Source organism: Cariama cristata, unplaced genomic scaffold, assembly GCF_000690535.1.
Source record: "Cariama cristata isolate BGI_N322 unplaced genomic scaffold, ASM69053v1 scaffold10065, whole genome shotgun sequence".
Lineage (NCBI taxonomy): Eukaryota > Metazoa > Chordata > Aves > Cariamiformes > Cariamidae > Cariama > Cariama cristata.
In genome coordinates, this window is record NW_009615761.1 from 26,243 (window position 1) to 47,987 (window position 21,745).

General features: G+C 37.1%; 1 protein-coding gene across 1 annotated transcript in view; it reads right to left on the minus strand.

The window, feature by feature from the left end:
• The window catches only part of OFD1 (oral-facial-digital syndrome 1), a 34,767-nt gene extending 13,097 nt beyond the window's left edge, over positions 1–21,670 (minus strand). The window contains exons 1-15 of the mRNA XM_009699937.1: positions 21,575–21,670; positions 18,794–18,994; positions 17,882–17,950; positions 17,770–17,797; positions 16,863–16,970; positions 16,021–16,157; positions 13,808–13,981; positions 11,688–11,794; positions 10,673–10,792; positions 8,136–8,209; positions 7,370–7,461; positions 7,041–7,230; positions 6,269–6,399; positions 5,791–5,902; positions 3,716–4,327 (exon numbers count right to left, since the gene is read on the minus strand). Of these exons, the coding sequence (XP_009698239.1) occupies positions 3,716–4,327; positions 5,791–5,902; positions 6,269–6,399; positions 7,041–7,230; positions 7,370–7,461; positions 8,136–8,209; positions 10,673–10,792; positions 11,688–11,794; positions 13,808–13,981; positions 16,021–16,157; positions 16,863–16,970; positions 17,770–17,797; positions 17,882–17,950; positions 18,794–18,994; positions 21,575–21,670 (2,251 nt within the window). The remainder of the gene's footprint in view (positions 1–3,715; positions 4,328–5,790; positions 5,903–6,268; positions 6,400–7,040; positions 7,231–7,369; positions 7,462–8,135; positions 8,210–10,672; positions 10,793–11,687; positions 11,795–13,807; positions 13,982–16,020; positions 16,158–16,862; positions 16,971–17,769; positions 17,798–17,881; positions 17,951–18,793; positions 18,995–21,574) is intronic.
• Positions 21,671–21,745: the final 75 nt, after the last annotated feature.

Genomic DNA, 21,745 nt, shown 5'->3' on the forward strand with positions numbered 1-21,745 from the left:
ACCTCTCCTGTATGGGAATTCTCCTCTACAAACGTTCAACATCATAAACTTACTCCTCACAAAGCCTATGATTATCATCACCCCATAACATATCCATGTTCCCCACAAACTGCAGCCCCTCTGCCAAACATCAAATAATTTCTCCCATGCTGGGCATTATGGGAAGCAGTTATGGACCTGGATTTCAAGCTAGGGACGTGCTTGCTAGCCAGCAAAACAGAATGTTTGAGGTCTCCCAAAGGCCACTCTTCGTTAGGAAATTTAACCTGGAGGTTCCATTTTCCACAAATTTGTGAAAGTGGGTGATGAAGCAAAGAAAAAAATCTTTGAAGATTTTATCCTCTTATCAACAGCTGTAAAGTTATCAGGGAAGGAAACAGACAGACAGTATGACTAGAGAAGTCTTGAGTTTCCGAAGAAACCAAGGTAAAAACCAAAACCCCTGCATTAAAAAAAGCTTTTAATCAAACTTGCAAAGTCCAGCGCTTTGGTTAAATTTTGCTTTGCAATCTTAATTTTCCTTTCCTGTGCAGCTGCACAGGTCTTTCATTACTAGACTATGAATTACTATTTTTTCCACAAGATACGATATTCACTCAGTAAGCAGGTACTGTTGTTTTTCTTCTCTTTATTGACCAAATAACTTTTACTGTAGTCAGTGCTAATTTGACTCAAGAGGTAAGACGAAAAGCCCTTATTAACACGCCCATACCTGAAGTTCTTTCAGGTGGTCGTGTACAAGTGCATCCCATTCATGGTGCAGATCACACTGCAGAAGTCAGGATGCTTCAGACTAGGTGTTGCCCATGGATTTTTATCTCCAGACAGCCCCTGTGCCCATGCAACACAGATGAAGACCCTCTAAGGAAGCTGAGCGCTAACAGAACAGGACCCAGCAGTTACGGCGTATTTGTCTATCAGCAGTACCTGTTTGTGGTGGGAACCCTCAGCCCACCCACATCCAATCTTTTATAAAATAATTTGTCAAATTTTCACAGGCAGAACAAATGGACAAGAACTTACGTGGTACTTACGGCATGCACCTCCTCGGCATAACAGATACTGCATGTCAGGACACAGGTGGCACGGCAGTCATCTCATATGGTAATTTATTACAACCTACTGCTACTATTTAGAAGTTATCCAGGATTGAACTTACTGATTTTCTACTAAAAGAGAAACAGCCGAGGTCTTTAGCTCACAGTATGCTGCCTGCAAGACTCACCAACTTTGCTCTTTCTCACCAGAAGGTATGATCAGAAGTAATGATCAAGGTGAGAAGTACCGATCAAGTAATAGGAAGCACAGGTCAGGTGGCAAGCTGAATTTTTTCCTCTGTAACTATTTCTTGAGCCATGTTACTGCCCAGTGATTGGAGACAGTAAGCAGGGGAAAACCAAAAAGGATCCTGTCCTACTTTTAGTTGCTCTTAAACAAATGGGCTTACTCCTTCCCAGGAGAAAGTAAAGGCCTGAAAGACGTCCAACATGCATGGGATTGGGAAGGAAAATAGTCAAAACGCATAGGTTAATTTAAAGGAAAAGAGAAAACTGCATACCCTTCCACAGGCAGATTTTGCAGTACAACAACCGCTAGGCTTGCCAAATTCTAGTATTTTACAGGACACCCTTCTTCCTTTCATCCTGCAAAGACAGGTGCTGACAACCAAGCTACAGTTGTCACTGAGGTATACCTCATTTAAAGGAAAAACAAATCTCAGACTCATGTGCATGATACCTTTTACCTATTAAAATTTATTCTGAGCTGTTCAGACTGGCATCTTCAACAGCACTGAAAAGCCCCATGGAAGCTTCCAGAAGGACTTACGGTTTTCTAGCAAAAATACATCTGATGCTACAGCCATTTCTAGCACAAAGGGTAACATATATACCAGTATAAAAGCACTCCTCAGAAGACTCTTGAAACAGAGGTGACATACCAGTGGGGAAGCAATCTAACTGGAAGCAAATACATCACTCCACAGCACGTTAGCGCTGAAGCTACCGTGCTTACTGAGGCAAGTACCACATCAGCTCACCTTGAGAACGGAACATCTAACTGCAACCTGGGTTCCTACACTCCGTACCGCTCCCTTTCTGTAACACCTGTCAGGTAATGCCCTCCTTTGTTACTCCACTCTTATCCCTCTCCAGAACAAGTTAGTCTTGTGCATTAAGCAAAAAAACAGATCCAATGGAAAAAAGACATCAGTCATCATGTAACTAGCCTCTGGCAGATACAAAGATGGGAAGGATTGCTAAGGTTATGCACACAACTTTAATTTTTATGTTTCCTAATTTTACAACAAAGCCCTACTTTTATGAAAGATTTTGTGTGTGTACAGATTTAAACAAATAGTCTGTAAGTACTCTATACAGAAGCTGACAGAGAAAACTTAACACATAAAAGACTGCTTTGGACGTTCACGTTTTCAAATACGTTTTCGGTAATGGAGCATGATATTCTACATGCAGAAACACGGGAACAGCCACCATAAATCAGACTGTTTGTAATCTGTTTCTAACAGTGTCTATTACTAACCAAAACTAAACTAAAACTCAAAAAGAATACTTACATCTTACTTCTGGCAACACCCACCCCAATCTTTCCTCAAGCAATATTTTTTGAGTCCTCCTGACAAGGAAGTTTCACTCCTGCATCTATACTTGTTGCCACAGAAGCAATAATTCCACAACTTACTCATGGTATGAAAAAGTACTTCCTTCTCCTTCCTTTCAACATCACAGGATTCTGGGGTCTGTGAAGCAGCGATTAAACAATCCCTTTTCACCTTTTCCACATCACTCATTGCTTTCCAGATTTCCCACAGCCCATTTCAGCCAACTCTTTTCCAAACTAAGCAGCCCTTCTTGTATTTAACCTCCCCTCATGCAGAAACTGATCATTATCTTTTTTTTGGTCACTCTCGCTTTTTTTCATCCTATTAAATCCACTTTGAGCTAGGGTGACAAGAATTGCATGACTCAAGAAACAGATGTACTGCAGATCTGAAACACCATCATGGGGTTTTAAATTTCAATTCTTTTCTATTTTGCTTGCTTTTCTGGCTACTGTCCCTTTCAAAAAAAGACAACTAAGTAATTATTAGATGCTGTGAAATTAATAGCAAATTACAATTTTCCAATCATGACCAAACACTAATCCCCTCCCCCTCACAATTGCTCAGGAATATTTGATAAAGATGTCACAGCACAAAAAAAGCAAATGAAAGCAAATCTGGACCTTTCAGATTGGAAAACTCAATTTAAGAGAAGCCAGACGAAGTAGTTTTCTGTTGCACAAATGTTAACTACAATAGTTAAATGAAAGGATAGGAATACAGAAGGAGGGTTATTAAAACTAGGAAATTACAATTAATGTTGCAAAGTAGTTATACTTAAAAGCAACTTTTGAATGAAACTCTGTATATCATAAGGTTACACCTGTAGTGAATTATAGGGCATAGTCTTCTCTTTAAAGCTATCTGAACTAAGTGCGGTATGTTCAGCCTCCCTCAATCTACTTCTCCAGTACTTGTTTCCCTGAAGAAGCACTGCTCCAAGCACCTAGCATATTTTGTCTCTGACTTCTCCTGCCTCTTCGCAAATAACAAATGAGTGAAAGACTATCACTGCTAAATCCTTCTCTTCCCATAGCACAAGAGGAACAAGAAGTAAAACCCCAATACCACACCACATTAACAATGGTGACTTACCATCTGAAATTTTCTTGTTATCGAGATCTCCTTTCGATTTGGAAACGGGAGTAGAAGAAAGGCGTCTTGACGAAGATGCTCCTCTGTGTGGTGGTGTTAAGGGATTTTTAAAAGCATCAACCTGCCCAGTTCTTTTGATGTACTTTTCACCTTTTGGACTGCTCAGGGGGGAACGCTGGAAGCTGGGATTATCCTCTAGAAGTTCGTGCTGGGTAGTCAAAGGGGGTCTACTAATAGCAGACTGTAGAAGTAAAGGAGACTGCATCTTTCTTGGTGTCCTGCTCGCAGCCGCATCCTGCATGACTCTGTGTTGGTAGTTCCTGTAGGCTTCTTCCAAATACTCTGCCTCTTTTTCTAGCTCTTTTATTCTAGCCCGGGTTTGCGCCATACACTCCAGGTCAGAATCCGGGGACGCACTGCGTGGCTGTAACTGCTGACGATAGCCAACTCTTGGCACAGCATTTACCTTCATCACATCGGTCATCACCTGATTCTTCAGGAACACACTATCCACATAAATATCGTGAGGCACAATTCTGTCACCAGTGAAGTCAAGGACAGAGCGATCAACAAGCGAAGGCTTTGGATTCCGATACACTTCATTTTCCAGAGCTAAAAGACAGCAAGAGAAAGTGAGTGACAGTGAAAAGTGAGAAAGGGAAACCCATCACGAAAAAACAACAGTAGAACACAGCATTTAAATTTCAATTTGATCAAAATTACTTTAACATGGAATTGGCTTAAGTTTTGAGAATTTAATGGATTGACTTAAATGTATTTTTAATGTAGTTGCATAGCTGCAAATTATCACTGATATTTTTAATACATAATCCTTCCATGTAAAACTACCTGAAGTATGCACTCCACAATGTTATCTCTTAAATTATGTTCAAATAAATAAATAAAAATGAAAACATCATCACTCTGGACACATTATATCCAATCATACTGTTAAAGGGTGAGGGACACAGGGTAGGCCACAAGTCTTAACAGTTTCCTTCTATTTAGATCAAAAAAGAAATTTGGAGAAAAACAACATAGCACATAGATAATGTTGTTGGTTTTTTTTAAAAAAGTACTTCTGCAAAATTGTCAGTTAAATTGAATGTTTCGGGGCTCTCTTCTTCCTGGCTTGCACTTATATGCTTCAGCAAGCCCAAAAGACCAATCTATAGGGCTGTATCTTTCCCAGCAAAATCACAACCTTGTTTTCATTCTACATAAATGGTTCTTCAATGACATCCTTAACTCTGATGCAAAATCAAGGTCCCAGCAGTACTTTCAGTCATTTAATTAAAATATGTATTTGCTACTTTGACACTAATAAATTTCCAATTCCAAACAGTACCGATACTTGTACTACATATGAAAATGTACATACTGGTCTAGTGGATACATAAAGTATTGCATATACTGAGCTATGGTGCAACACATGCTGTATGTAATGAATAATCACTGCAGAATTCAATTCCATATTTGTAGATTAAATATACATCCCAAAACTTTTATTTATGATACTTGATACTAGCAATTTGACAGACAGGCATCTTTAGAACTATATTTCTTCAGCAGACTGAATTCCTTTATGCAAGTGCCTCTCTCTTTCTAGTGCCCATATGAGGTGGGTAAGTTATTAGCCTTGACAACAACTGTTTAAAAGTTAAATTTAAATTTGTGAGGTACACAATACAATTTCAATTTGATTATTCTTATTAAGAACATTCAACAATCAAAATACATTAAAACACGACTCGCCTCCTGGAAAATGGCGATTATGTTATCACCAAACGTTAATGTCTTCATACTGAGGAAAAACAGACAATAAAAACATGCAAGCATTCAGGGAGGAATGTTATCCCTTCCTCCTATATGTTTGTTTTCTGAAAGGGAGGGAAGTTGTAATGAGTCTGCTTTTTAAATTGGGCTTTTAAATAGATTTTAATTTTAAACTTAAAATCTATTTATTGGTGGTGTATTAGTTCTATGCAATTGCAGCTTTTTTAAGCTTCTGGAAATTCTGACACTGGTTAGGTAAGAGAACATCACAAAGGACTGCCCTGGCGGAGGATACAAACCTGCCTGTGTTTGTTTCACCTGCAGTTTCAGTTCTTCAACCTGCACATTCAGCTTCCTGACAGTAGCTTCAGAGTCCAACAGCTGGGTCTTTAACTGGGCACAACGCTCAACCTATAGGAGATTGACAGAAAAAGACAAAACAGTATAATTCAAACAAAAAGAGTAATCTCAACTGGCTGAATACTTGTTTCTAAATGTTCTGCCGGTCCAGTCAAACCACAGACACATAGGATCCTACTGCAAGTCAGTGCTGACAACTTCATGACTTGGAAAGATTTACTTTGGTTATGTTGGCTTGCGGTTTTTTTTGGTCATTTTCTGGTGTTGTTTTGGTTTTGTTTTCTTTAGAGTTTTTTTACATAAAAATAAGCAAAGTACAAATAATCGCCATAACTACACACCAAACAGCCTACACGGGTACACAGATAAACATGAACAAGACGACAGGAAGAAGAAAGATTTCAAATTATAATTTACCTCATTTTGTAGCTGCTTTTCCAAAATCTGCCTATGACTTTCAAATTCATCCAGCGCCAGCTTCCTAGAATGTTCCACTCTCCTCAGCTCCACTTGGCAGGCCAGGTGCTCCGCCGAGGGCTGGGATAGCTCTACCCAGAAAGAGAAATACTAGACGCTCAGTCGTAGACTATGATACCCCTTCAAAATGTAACTCCGATTTGTTTTTAGGAACATAACAAGGTTTTGTTTGAATAAAGTACTTAGGAATTTTTTTTCTTCCTTTTACGAAAGATTGAAATTTTTGTTGGTGTAGTTCTTTTAAGAGCTAGACCGAGGCTGACCTATTCTGGAAGAAAAATACATATCCTAACCTTATTTAACTGGGTGTATGCCTCTACTCTCCTGTAATCTCAAATGCACATTAAAAATACTTGACATTTTATAACTATAGTCAGGTAAACATTAAAAGTAATAATGCAATGTTCTTTTATGATTATTAACCATACTAATGCTATGGTTAGAAATATTGCACTGCTTTTTTCAAAGAGTGAAAGGGATATTCTTCCTGTTACAGCTGTCACTTAATTCAGGATTTCTACTATACAGACATATTAAAGAAAATAAACTTATAATGGCAAGGACTGTTTCATTTTACACAAACATTAGCTGAGGTTTAATGCAAACTACTAGCAAACATAATACAAAGAATGTGGTTTAATGCAAATTTATTTCTAAACAAATACTTGTAGAGAAACATAAACAAGAAAATTACTAAATTATTGATACTGACTGTCTCGAAGATGCTGGTTCTCACTGCGAGTCTCATCCAACTGTTGCCTAAGTAGTTTATTCTGCACTTGGAGCTCCAATTTCTCCTCCTTTAGCAAAGGATAGTCTGATACCTCTTTCAGTTTTTCAGTCAACAACTGATTCTGTTTATTTACCAACAGAACCTGGGCCTTCACTGACTCCAAATCCAGCTGCAGATAAAGAACAGTTTAGAAGCTTATGAACTGCTGTACTACTTAACTATTTTTATTTCACATCTTTTTTTTTTAAAAAAAATGTACTTTAAATGCACTAAGAATACAGCTTCTTTAAATTCATTTTTACAATTACCTCAAGCTCTTTCGTGCGTGATATAGCTTGCTTGAGTTCCTCCTTTTTTGAATTAACAGCACTGGCTTCTTCATGCAAAAGCAAAGCTTTCTCTGCAGGGAGGATTACAAATGCTGAATTAAAATTAGTAGAGTATTACAGTAAAAAACGGTATCAGCAAAAAACAGTTTAAGCTGCTAAGCCAAACATTCAATTAAAGACATAAAAATGACTGAATGTCATACACATTCCTTCAAAAATAAGTAAATCACACTGTGCGTATACATAAATATGCATACATATATTCCTTTAGAACTAAGTAAATCAAATTCATATGCACATGATATACTGCTTCTTTCACGTGTCCCTAACTTACAGGTCTAAACATGTTATCTGTCCCAGCTCTCTTCCTCAAGCTCCAATTAAACATCTTGTGCACAATAAATGTCGAAACTGGCAATCATTCAAGGGTATGGTACCAGACTGCACCAGACTTCAATTGGAGACCGAATGAGCTGGTGGGACTTCAGAATGAGGTGGGAAACTGAAAAAGCAGGATGCTTTGCAGCCTCTGTGCGAAGCAGCGGCTCACGGTTCCCACTGCAGTCTGAAGAGCAGGGAGTTGCTGACCTGTCACTGGATCCTGCCACATATTTTCAAAATATATTTTGATGGCTATACCACTGTTACTGAACACTGTGACTTTAGTAACAACAGTGTTTTGATAACTGTTAGGAAAATCTCTAGACATAAACAGCTACTTTATTAATCTCAGAGACATGGTTACCTTTATTTTTTTTCTCATCTTCAGCAACTTTATTAGTTCTGGCTATGTACTCTTCTTTTAATTCAAGCTGATACCTAGAAGCAAAAAGAATTATGTATTTCCAAAGTACGTGTGTGCACACATGCGCATGCATTTATGTAAATTCCAGTCTTTCCCAGACTAAACTATAATCACATAATTATTTATTGACAAAATTAGTTATTGCAGAGCCACTGAAATGGTTGGAAAGGTCCCTGCCAGGTACCTCATTCAATCACTTGCTCAAAAGGCAAGACCACCGCCAACTCTAGAGCAGGTCAGCTGTGGCTCTTCCTAGCCAAGTCTTGCAAACCTCAAAGGATGTGTATTCCACCGCCTCGCTGGATGACCTGTGCCGATGCTGCACTACCTTCCCCAGGTCCAAACTGAATCTCCCAAGCCACAATTTATGGCCTTTGCCACATGAACTCAGAGGTCACGTCTGATAGTCCCATAACTATCTTGACTGACCTTTACTAAACTCCTCCAGTTTCTTTATGACTTTCTTGAGCGGGGAACCCAAACCTGGGCATGGCTTTCCTAGCACAGCCTTCACCAATATCCAAAGGAGATAAAAACTTCCCTCAGTCTGTCGGCCATGCTGCTGCTAATGTCATCCATCATGTTGTTTGCCTTATTTACCAAAGTGTGCTGCTGGCTCGTAGTCAACCTGGCATTCACTGTAAAACTCCCATGTCCTCTTCAGAAACACAGCTCCTCAGTCCATTCCTTTTCACCATTTATACTACTTCATAGGGATATTTTGCCCTAAGCATAGAGCTTTGCAGTCCTCCTTGTTAAAATTCCTAACATTTGTGTTGGCACCATCCCCAAGCTTATCAAAGTCTGGCTGAACTGAAACTCTGCCACTTGTTGTGGAAGCCATTCTCCTTAATTAAGCCTCATGTTCAAAGTTGTTGAGGATGCCTTGTGTCAACATCCAGATCACAGACGGTGGTGTTGGACAGTAAAGGTCCCAGTACTGATCCCAAGGATTCTCTGCTGGTCATCGGCCACCAGTTAGACACCGAGCACTGCCCAGGTACCCCACTATTCATAGCCTAGCAGTCATCCAACTTTATCATTCCATTTTACTGGAATTTACAGGAGCTAAGAAAGCTCAGCATTTTGTATGACAGGGACATAGATTACAAATGTTTTCAGACATTGCCATATCCTTCTTCCCACATTTTTGCAAATGGTCCAGACCACTCAGATCCTACTCCCAATTATTAGCACTTCATGTTGACTGTAGAAATACAGAAAGATTCATTTTATAGCGAGCATCATTATTTCTATGCAATAAATAGTAGCTCTTTGATACTCTTCAGCAAGGATTTGGGACAAAAAGACATGAATTTTATCTTTTGAGCATTTGCAGGATACCTAAAATACTTTGTATGTTGATAAAATAAGCTAAATATCAGTCCATCCTTAAAATAATTTGCTTCACTCTCATGAACCAAAAGCACTTTACAAGCATTATTTGTAACTAGCAGTTATGGACTAGGTAAAATAAGATACCAAAGTGGGTCAATTAGTTGCATTTCACTGTTCTCTGATAAAACCCTCAAATCTACTCAGTTTCAGCTGAGGCATCATTCTTATCAAAACCTACTCTTTACATCTTTCCTCTGTAATTTAAATAAAGACACACTAACAGAGACAATACTTATCGTTCACTGGCTTGCAATAAAAAGTGACGATACATCAGTCATTTGATTTAACTGCCTAACTGGAAGACTGGTTCATGCCATCAAATACCCATGAGTAATAACATGCCAAGAGCACTTGCCCACGTTGCAGCATCAGGGAACCCTTCAAGTGACCAAGGCACTCCAAGAAAGTACAACAGCGAAGTTCGGATACACCCACCGCAACACCTCAAAGGCAGTCACAGATGAGGTCTTAATGCTTTTGAAAAACATTTCTAAGTAAATTGTTTGATACCATATTCAAGCAGATGGTAGTCAATAAAAGAGGGTGATCTATATCGGAGAATCTCTCTCCAAAAATGGGGAGGGGTTAAGGTAAGAGTCAATCTATCTGTACCATGGGCTAGCGTGCGTCTCACCCTTTTTCCAAGAAACCTATGACATCTCTTTAATGCTAATTTTCCCTCCGTGCCTTTTTGGCATTTGTAAAATGGTCAGTTCTTTTAATTGTGGTCAAAGGAAGTCACTAATACTGCTTCAAATCCTCTTTTCTGAACATACAACTAATGTCATATCTCTTTCCCAGATAACAACACAGAATTTAAACAACAATAATATAACCTATAATCAAAAGAGAATTATTTTCTATAGCAGACTTTTCCTGAACCTGACAGAACATTTTGTCCTACTAGCAAAGAGCGAAACAATAATGTAAAGAATTCGAGCTGATTAAAACAAAAATATGAGTACTCATTTTCAAAGTCCTTGTTTTGTTACACTTTTCAAAAGAAATCCTATAGAATTTATTATTCTGTTTTCATAGGAAGCAGCATGTGTCCTATTAGAGATAAAGGAAAAATTTACTTTAAGAGTTCCGTCTTAAGCTTTTGGTCATATGTCTCCTCTATGTTCTTCACAGCAACCTCCCGACGTCGAAGTGCATCATCAATAGCTTTATTTTTCTCTTCCTGAAGTTTCTGAGTGCTGAAATATCCATAAATATACAGACAATGAGCAGTTATAAAGCTAAAACTTTAGTATTTGGTTTTGGGTGGTTTTTTTTTAAATAACATTTAGAGACATCGAAGGGTAATTTGCTTGCTTGGAACACTGTAGCAATTTAAAATTATCATCAGAATCTGTCATTGTAATTCATTACGAACAAGGAGATGTGACACGAACTAAATTGCCCTATTTAAAATCCTGTACCAATCAATTATGCAGCTATCCCGGGCTAACCCTAGCTCAGTTTCCCACACCAGAAAGGCTTCAGAGGAGATAGTGCTGAGCATGCTATTCTATCAGCACCCTCTGCTGGGTTGTTAAAAAAAACCAAGTTTTTGGTAGCAGGATACTTATTTTGCTATAAAAAACAGATGACAAAGAAATGACATTTAGTGGTATTGAAAACCTGGCCAAAAATAGTTCAGTTATTTTTTTTTATTAAACAAAAGAAAAACTTACTAAGGACAAGTCAAAAAAAACCCCAAAAAACCCCAAAAAACAGGACTAAAGCAGCAAAATATCATATAGATGCCTCATGAGTGTTAGGGTCACACACTGTGTTGTTTGGGGTTGGTTTGTTTGTTTGTTTTTTTAATTTAAGCACTTCAAAGCAAACATCTGGTTCCCTGCCTCCAAAGTGACACTGCACTGTTTTGCTTGGATGAGGTGGAATAAGAAAAAAACCCAAATGTCTTTTTGTATGGGGTATCCCTCCTAATAGAGACAGCATACAATACTGCTCAAAATGCAAAACATAACTTCTGGGATATGTAATCTATTTCAACGTCACAGAAGCAGCAACATCTTGAAGTACACTTTCCAGAAAACGGACAACAGCATCATTTAGCATTGTATATGCCCTTCAACAACTTACACTTCAAATGCCTCAATTCTTTGCTTCAGTTCCACCTCTCTGGTCCTTACGGCTTCAATATCTTTCAGTAGACTTTGTCTCTGGGCATACACTTCCTTTGCTTCTATCTGAATCATAAAATATTATCTATAGTTTTATTTCATATTTTATACAGGTATTTACTGTTTAACACATTCAAACTTTCAAGGATCTTCTTCAAGAATTGGTCTTACTCCAATAAATATTATTTATATAGTCATAATTTGAAATAACATCCATAATCGATTATAATTTTTTTTTTTAATTTCCTTTCTCCTTTTACTCCGAGTAAAAATCTTTTAGATGGAGTCACTACTGGCTACCTGTAAACACTTTTCTTTTAAGAAATAGCATTGATTAAAAATTACGCAAAAGGAAAAAATGTTTTAAAAATTTTTACAGAATAAACATGTCCAAACACTTGACTTTTTTTAATAAACAATAGTTTTGTATGTTCTTCATAAAACAAAATTGAAAAAACAAGTGCCAAAAACCCCTGATAAAACACGATTTAAAACTGAAAAATGAGTAAACCATCAGTCTTTCTGGTTTTGCAGCTTAACTTATAGAAATAAAACAAATTGTGAAAGCGATGAACATGCTAATACCAAAAGCACATATCCTCTTATTAATAAAAAATAGCTTTTCTTGTCCTTAAGCACACAAGGCATTATTTCTCTCCAAAGAAATAATAAGTGCCTGAGAAGAAGAAAATTATGATTTTGCCATACAGGTGCTCATACCAAGTCTGCAAGCCCTGTGCATTTGACAGTGCTGAAAGACTTCGCTGTTGTTCCTGGTGCAAAAAACCAGAGCAGTTTGTCAAGCCATATTTCCAGGGTATAAAGTTATCTTAGTAAAGGGTTAAATTACCTTCTACTTTTAATGTAAATATACTTCAACTCAGTATTGCTCCTGGTCTCTGTTAAAAGAGTCCCCAGGTAAATGAAACATGTATTTTCCAGTGAGTGCAGAAGCTGACAAGAGCAACCAAATATTCATACACAATACCTGACAGATATTTTGATCTAGTCATCGTTTGGTTTTTTTATTACTGAATTAATTTCGTGACCACAGAAGACGACTGATAGCATAAACCAGACAGTTTTCTTGTAAGCTTCTAAGGACATAATCATGAAAGAAATTCATAGCATAGTGATAAAATGTTTAATTTTCAGATTGGAAGGAGGTCAATAGCAGAGAGCGGTATGTAATAATCTATATAGCGAGACCTGTATGATTGCTTTGTTAACCAATACCCCCTGCTTTCAAGGGACGGGGAGAGGTGGGGGAATCAAAATCAAAACCAGAAAAACCCACTACCACAACAAAAAAACCAAACCACCACACCAGAGAAAAAAACATGTGGTTAGCATTTGTGGATATTAATTGGATAGGAAGGTTGACTGCAGGCAGGGGGTTGGCTAGGCAAACAGGCAATAGAGTAGCAAGCAAACCATTCTTCCAAAAACTGAAAAGTAACAGAGATTGGGAGAAGCAATTTAGAACTATATATAAATTATTGTGTGCTGCAGTAACAGTTACTACTCTGGCAAAACATTAAGAGTTAACAGCCCAAAGGAGGAATTCAACAACAAAAAAAGTGTTTGACGAAATGAAAGGATATGCTAGCTTACAGTAAAGACAGTGACTATTAATAATATTCAACATATATGCCATTTCTGTATGTCATTATCTGTACCATACAGACTATATATTCCTTTTAGAGTCCTTCTTAGCAACTGAAAGAATTTATAGTATAACTAAAAGCTACATTCAACTGTTTAAAAAAAAAATCTCAGTGACGTGAATTCAACAAAGTTATTAAAACTGAATTAAAAGTATTTATTACATTCAAATCCTTCAATCCTAGCTTGCAGAACTGTTCCTTTTCCACCTAGCTCTACTTAGACATTTACCTATGCTCATTCTTGCAGCTGCTAAACATGCTCCCCTATTTATGAGAATAAAAGTAAATTCAAAGTTTTCACTAATCAGCTAAGTAAGATCTTAAGGTAAATCTCCTGAAGAAGAACGAACAGTTTAATCAATTCACTGAATCATGTTCTACTAGATTAAGAAAAAAATATTTGGAACTTTACCTCTTGTTGCTTTTGAAGCCTCTCAATAGCATTCTTTTCACGAGAAATCAACGCTTCAGACTTTGCTTGATGTGTCCTCTCTAACTCGTGACGCAGTTCAGAGATTTCTTTCTGGGTCTGCACTTTCTCCTCCATTTTAATCTTTGCTATTTCAACTTCTTTAAAATGTTCTAGCTTTTACATAAAGGAGGAAAGGAGGGTTAAGTAGGGCCATCTTCAAATCCACAAAGACAATCCCTCCTCAGACAATTCTAAATTTCACCTAGAAATTCTTGTTAGGAAACAATAACTTGACAAAAATAAATCACTGTGATAAAAGTATCTTAGCAGCACATACTATTTGCATGTCTCACATGGTTTTCATGCATTTATCTGGCATCTCAAAGCAGATCTTACACAAAACTAATAGCTTTAGACAAGACCAAAACAGAGGTCTATGAAGAAAAATGCACTGCATGAGTGATATTTGGCTTGCAATTAAGGAATGGCCACACTTTTTAATTCCTCCTCTGACACTGTCTCTATTCTTGCCCCTTTCCCAAAGAATCTCATTTGACTGGTGATGCGAGAAATGGTAGAAGCAGACCCATCCTGAATCGCGCAGGAACAACAGAAATTCAGCTGGGCACCAAAAAGCGCTGAACATGTAAAAAAATGCAGAACTTGTAACTCCACATAAAGAGGGTTGCAGAAACAGAAGTCCTGATTCACAGATTTCTTAGCACAACTGAAAAAAAAAGTAAATGCATATAAAAAGGAAAGTATGCATCTTGCAACTGCACCGAAGAATTGTAGGGAACATGCCTCCATACAATGTGTGTGAAGTGCAATATATATGCAAGAACAAATGGAGTTATAAAGAATTATAACAAAAATTTGGAAGAAAATGGAAAGCAAGCATACAAGACAAAAATATGAGAAAAAAATGAGCAAAAGAATAAAAAAAGAATGCTAGAAAAATTGTGAAACTGTAGAAAACAAGGTTAAAGAGAGGGGAAAAAGCACAGTAGGAATGCCTGATCAAGGAACAGAGGTCTGTGGGAATAAATTTTGTGAAAAATTACAGAAATGCTGAGACAGTACAGCATCACTCGTACATACACAAATTGGATTAGAAATGTCTTACAGTAACTCACGTCACATTGCTAAGGAATCTGTGTAAAGTTAATTGAATTTAGAAGTGATCTGTATCTGGTTAAGATTCCAATCTCCTTTGTTGCAACTGCTTTTCTTAAACTGAGATAAACTTTACAACACACAAATTAATGCGCTTTACATACTCAAAAGGACAGTGCCAATTGGGGAATGAAGACTAAATGAAAAATGAAAGTAAAATACATTGACATTGTTAACTCTCTGTCCTTCTACATGTCTAGCTGAATAAATACAACTAAACTGATTTCCTCAAACAGTTTATATGCAGACGAGTGCCTTTAAAAGTGTGTCTAAGAATTCTGATGATCAGGTTATCATTTTTCTATCCAAATAAACTGTTGATCTTGACAGAAATTAATGGAAAAAAACTCCATATTTAAATGAACTGCAGTAGATTCTCTGTGCTCCATTTTTCAGACATAAGGATTATTAACTGATCATGTGATCAAAAAAAAATTCTAATTTTATTCCCAAAATGAAGGAAAATAAAGAGCTGTCTTCAATTATAGTAAGAAAAATAGAGAAATAATTCATGATATTGCCTGTAATGATTTTAGTGTTTCTGTGTAATGTTTTGAAATAGTATGCAAATTCTCATCAGTATCAAAAATTAACTTAACTAACTGTCAAAGTACACAGCAGCAATTCACGCATCTCAGTCGCTATGTATTATATTCAAGCTTCAAAATCTTAACTGGGAAGGAAAATGAATAGTTTGACTAAGCAGAGTAAACATTTCTCCATAAAACAAAATAATCAAAGAGCAAATAAAATTTACCAAATTGAGACAATCAAAATAAGAAAAAGTTGTGTTTCAAATTAACATCATAATAAAAAGCTTAACATTCTGTGCACATTTAACAAAGAAGGGGAATGGGAAATATACACATGCTATATAAGCAAATTAACCATTGATATTGGATTACCTCAGCCTCTTGTGTTTGTTGTAACTCACTATTAGATCTTTTCCTTCAATGCACCTTAAGTATTAAAAGTTTGTAACATGCAAAGTCAAAATTAACAAATGTCTCCCTCAGATTCAATGACCAGAGCTATACCTTTTGACACATTTCTGCTTGAAGCTGCTTCTCTATTTCTTTCCTATATTCATGAAGTTTTACTTCTAAAGATTGATATTTCTGATGGTGGGGATAAGAGTCTGCAAACTGTTCATCAATCAGCTGAAGCTTCTCAGCTATAAAAAGAACAACATATCCAACATAATTTAAAAACAGTCACCACAGTTATCCTACCAAAGACTGTAGGAACCTGTCTCTCTCTAGGAAGTTCCTTAGTTTACCTAAGTAGCACTGTCATAGAAAGACCGGCGTGGTACAAAAGCGGAGGCAGCACAGAAATGCCCTTTATCAGCTTTATGCCACACAACATACACCTAGGAGGAGGCACTTAGCTCTTTAGGCACTATTTGTGGTATAACACAGTCAGTCATCCTCCTTACCATGGATGGGCAAGAATTTTCTTTTGCATGCAACTTTTAGGAGTTTTCTATTACTAACAGCATGCATGTTATAATTCAAGAACTCTCAATCTATGCCTAACTTTCACTGAAACCCTATCACAGAAAGAGAAGCAAGGCACAGATTTACAATTATATTTTCCAGAACATATTTCAGCACATAACATTTACACTCCATTGAAGATGTTATAGCTCTTAGCTAAGTGCCTAAGAAAACATGAGTGATTCAAAAAAAAAAAACATACCAGAATTTTTGCCTTGTTTTAAGGTTATGTACCAGTGATAGGTATGACCTTTACTTATTATTACTTCAGGCTGTATTTGAGTAAGTGATGAATGAATAGCATTCACACAATTTATAAATCCATACTATTCACCAATATGAAAATATTTGGGGAGACTTTTTTCAGAGGTTGGACTTACCAAGAGATTCTCTGTAAGGAGGAACTGAGGTTGTCTGAGTCTCTGCATCATGAGTTTCCTTACTTAGATGATGCTCTGTAAGTCCGATTAAAATCTGCATAAGAAAACCTAACAAGACCCAATGTATTAATTAGTTTTGATTTCATACCAAAACAGAAATTCAGCCTGTAATTAATGAAGTAATTTTCACTGTACAAGAAAACTTATTCGATTTACGGAAAGAATCAAGTATTTATGTAAAAATCAATACTAGTAAACTATTAAGATTTTATTATAAACATAATCCAGCCCATCTAATTCTGCAAAAGCTGTCCTTTAGCAACTTCCCCTTTCATCCATGTCTCTTTGACTTCCAAGGTCATTTGAGAGAGCAGATTATTACTACTTTAATTATGAGATCATTAGGCACCAGTGGTTTCTGAAGATCAAGCCACTTCAGGCTATACAATACAGCTAGGTTTCATCACGCAGACATAAGAATTATTTCTTATATAAAACAGTGGAAAGTCAATTAAATCTTTAACTAATTTTTGAAGTACATTAAGCAAGCTAATACAGTCAGCTATAAACACAAACCAAAATCTGAGTTTGCCAAACTTAGTGTGAAAAGCTTCCAAACAGTATTATATTTAATACCTGACTACAGATGTTTTTTGTATTTCTAATGTTCAAGTAATTTATTTTGTAGGTGAATGTTAACACTTCATCCACACCACAAACAGGAGTTCGATAATCCTGAAATATAATATTCATCATCTGGTGTACTGCAAGTTTCAAAATCTGACTGAATCCATATTATTCCATACCAACATACACTCAAGAAATGTGAATTTCTATTGCTCGCATCTTAATAAAGATGAAGCTGACACAATTATCCTTGTCTGCATCACGTATATACATCTTGTACCTTTATTTTCTTTCCGAGTTCCTGAAGTCTGTAAGAAATAAAAGATGTTTTAGCCAGTCTATTTCATCACCACTGTAAATTAAGCTTATTTTCAAAATCGAAATAACTTTACCAGTGATTTGTAAAGACTGGACTTTGGATTGATCCTCATTAATTGAAGAAGATCTTGCATAGTCCATAGCTTTGGGGGAAAAAAGATAAGTTAGAAAAGGTTAACTAATTTTAAATAATTTCAAATATGTAATAGGTATTATTTTACAGTTGTAGAATGTTTTCCATTCAAGAAAGATTTATTCATTGCCTTGTAAAACCATTTTCAGTGCTGTTCTAGTGCTACATTTACTTATCTCCACTACCTAAGACATACAGCAGCCAGTATGTAATTTCATGATCAACTGAGGCTGTGAAAAGATAGTTTTGTCTCCTCCCCAGCCTGGAGACATGTTCTTGCTACTTTCCTTACCTCTTTTCTTGATTTATCATACAAATCAGATAAGCTCACTAACCCAAATGACAACTAACTACTTCCCAGGTCAAAAACTTAATTTTCAGTTAGAAACAACTTCACCCTATCACATACTCACAGAGAAGAAACAAAGAGAGGGCAAGGATTGTCCTTTTCAGCCACAGCTTGAAGTTAGAACAGCTTAAACTGGCCATGAACCACACTTTCAGGGAACTGAACAGCCAAACAAGAGGCTAGCTTTAATCGGGATCAGTTCCCCAGGTGTTCTGCCACACAGCCTCACAAACGGTCAAACCAGACTGTGGTGATGGGTGAAGCAAGTGTGAGGTTAAGAAGCTTGTGCTCTTGTCTTTCCAGAACAGCATTGTTAGCTTATTGCCAATTTAAAGTATTCATGAAAATAGCCCTAAATGATGAAATCTCTTATGATCAGAAGCTGCGCTTTTGTTTGTATTTCACTATCACAAGAGGGGATTTTTTTCAATTCTGTTGGAATATGACAACCCGCAGAAAGCAAAGCTCCTAGAAGTCTTAGAAGAGGTAAATTATGGAACTTACCTTCTTCTTCTCTAATCCACTTTCTGGAAAGAAAACAGAAAGCGAATACTCATAGCCACACCTCTGTAGATGATCTGCCACCAAACTGTTGGAAGCTGTGATCAAAAGTGAACTGTCATCACTTGGAACAGCCTGTGGCTGAAGTTCTCCACTTAAAATTGGGTGCATTAGTTCATGGATTAGCTGGTTTCGGAGCTGTGTCTGATACAGAAAAGACATTATATGCTCAGTTTACGTATCATTCAGCGTTTTCCAAAATTCACGGGAAGTCTCATTTTACTTGTACATGTTATATTATAATCTACATAACAGAAATGGGCAGACTAACTTTGGCAAAACTTACAAGAGCGCTTGGGAGACCGTGTCTTTCTTCAAAACACTCTAATGGTAGCTACAGTGATCTTTGACTTTCCCTCAAGATGTATCAAATGTAGGACTGAAAAGAAGTACTGTTCTCAATCAAGAACTCCCATAAACTGCACTGCAGTACCCCCAGCTTCAGTTTTAGATCACTGCTTTCCTGTTCTCCTTCCCTCTGGCTTAAATAAAGCCTGCCTGGTGTGGCCTCAATTTCAGATGTACTTGGAAAACGCACTAGTCCTCTTCTGAGTCTCATATCAAGAAGCTGCCAATGCCACCACAAAAGTAGATGGGAAAATAAACAGGAAATTCAATGTCTTTAATATCAATTATTTTGCAGGGAAGTAAAAGAGTACTAATCAAAAAAGCCTACCGGCACTAATAACAATGATATTGCATTATTTAGTATTTATTTGCATTCTATGAGTTACAATAGAGAAAAAAAGTAACCTAAAATCAGAAAGTCTCCCTCCTCTAAAAGGAAGAATTATACAAATTGTTTATAGTGTACTAAAAGATGACAACAGAAATAGTGTTTTAAGCTTTCAACAGCAGCTATGCAACAGTGACAAAGTTGATTAAAGAAGTAGCATGTTATCAAAAATGGGACAAAATATTTACTAAAACTTAACAAAGCTAGATCATCAGACTAGCCTAATATTTTAGCATGGCTTTCTACAGAAATTAGGCTGACAATAGCAACAAAGACAACTGAAAAACTTGTTCTCCTTATTAATTTCTGAACTTGCTCAGTTTCAACCAACTTTGACAGAGATGACACTGTCTCAAAAACAACCGCGACCAGCAACCTCTTATAAATCTGGTGACAAAGTGCAGGTGGAAAACACAGTGCTAAATCCCCGTCCCCACTATGGGAAAGGAAGGCAGAAATTGGTTGTTGTATGTTGGCCATTCAGCATACTTGTAGTTCCAGATCCGCTCTGTCTCTTACCAGCAAAGGCAGTCAGATAATAACATGAGAAAGCTGAGGGTATTCTCATTAGAAGATGTAATCCATGAGAATCCATAAGAAATCCATAAGAAACCCAACTGTCTTAATTCTTCAGCTCAGAAAAGCTACAGAATCTTTAATATGATGTATAGTCTTCTAGACAAGGGAGATGAAGCAGGAAAACAGACTTAAACAGCATGCCACCTGACAGACTATTTGTTACGTCAAACAAGATAAGAAATGATACAAGCATTGCAAGCTTGGTATGGAAATCACTGAGGGAGAAACAAGTTGTCCTGAACCGGGAATTCTTGGCCATAACATTGTCAATGGTATTCTTAAAATACAGATCTTGATTTTTATTCTTAACTTTAATGAATTTGACATAAAAAGTAGGAGCTAAAAAAAAATATCTGCTGGTGACATAAAGATGTATATAGAAGTACAGAAAGATCAAGATGTCACACAAAATGCAATCAGATGATGTTTAAAGACTAGCAAAACTGAAACTGCCTGAAATAGAACATTTCAGCATTTAAGGCCTGATATGAATTTCTGCTATAACACAAGGGATTTATTGTTTGGAAAAAGCAAGATGTGGATGTCTCAATGAAACAATGACTAGCACTACAAATGTAACATGCCTCAAAAAGAGATAAATGCAGCCTTCTGCAGACTTTCCCATAAAAATAGGGAAGAATTAATACCATTCTAAACTCTGCGTGGAAAGCTGACAATAATCATGATCTACTTCCTTTAAAAACAGGGGGAAAGACTTCAAAGAGATGCAGAGGACTACTGGGGTAACCAGCAAGGCGACTACTGCACGTTGACTTGCTTAGCACTGTAGAACAGAACGCTGAAGAAAAGGGATGACTGCTGCCTACACATCAAGAGGAGCAAGAGCTACTTAAACTGAAGGGTGCTTTCAGCACAAGAAAATAGGCCAGAGCAACCGTAAATAAACCCAGGCTACATATCAGAACAAAGTCTCACGCTTGAATACAACCATATTCAACAAGACATATACAACAGATACTCTCCTTAGACAGGGAGAAAACAGCTCAAATAGTTTTAAAGCAGAACTGGAACATTTTAGGAGGATAATTTATATAGCATGCTTACTTATAGTAGGTAATAAACAGAATCTGTGACCTAAGAGAGCCTTTCCAGTCCTGTATTCTCACTTACTCCTCTCTTCCCTGCTTTTTTGTCAAGCATGGAAATTTTCAAAGACCTGATATAGGCCTTTAACCTTCCTGAAAAAAGACTCTGAGGCTAATCCACAACGAAAAGCACTTCTGTTTAGGAAGAACCTCCTATCTGGCAAAAAAACCCCAAACAGCTGAATACAAATTAGACTGTAGCAAAAATAATACACTTGGAGAGAGTGAGAAACACATGTATTTGGCACTGCTCTCAAGTAGTAGAGTGAATCATAGGGAGCACCTGCTGAAAATAAAGCACACCTTCAGTGTGTCCAGTACACCTCGGTTCTTAAAAGTCTGATAGAGCCTTTTCCGGAGTTCATCTTGGGACAGCGTCTCCCTTTCAACCGAAGCCATCCTGCCCTACAATACCAGAGGAAAAAAAAAAAAGGTGTGTGGGGGGCATTACCGACGGCCAGCTCGACCCCCGGC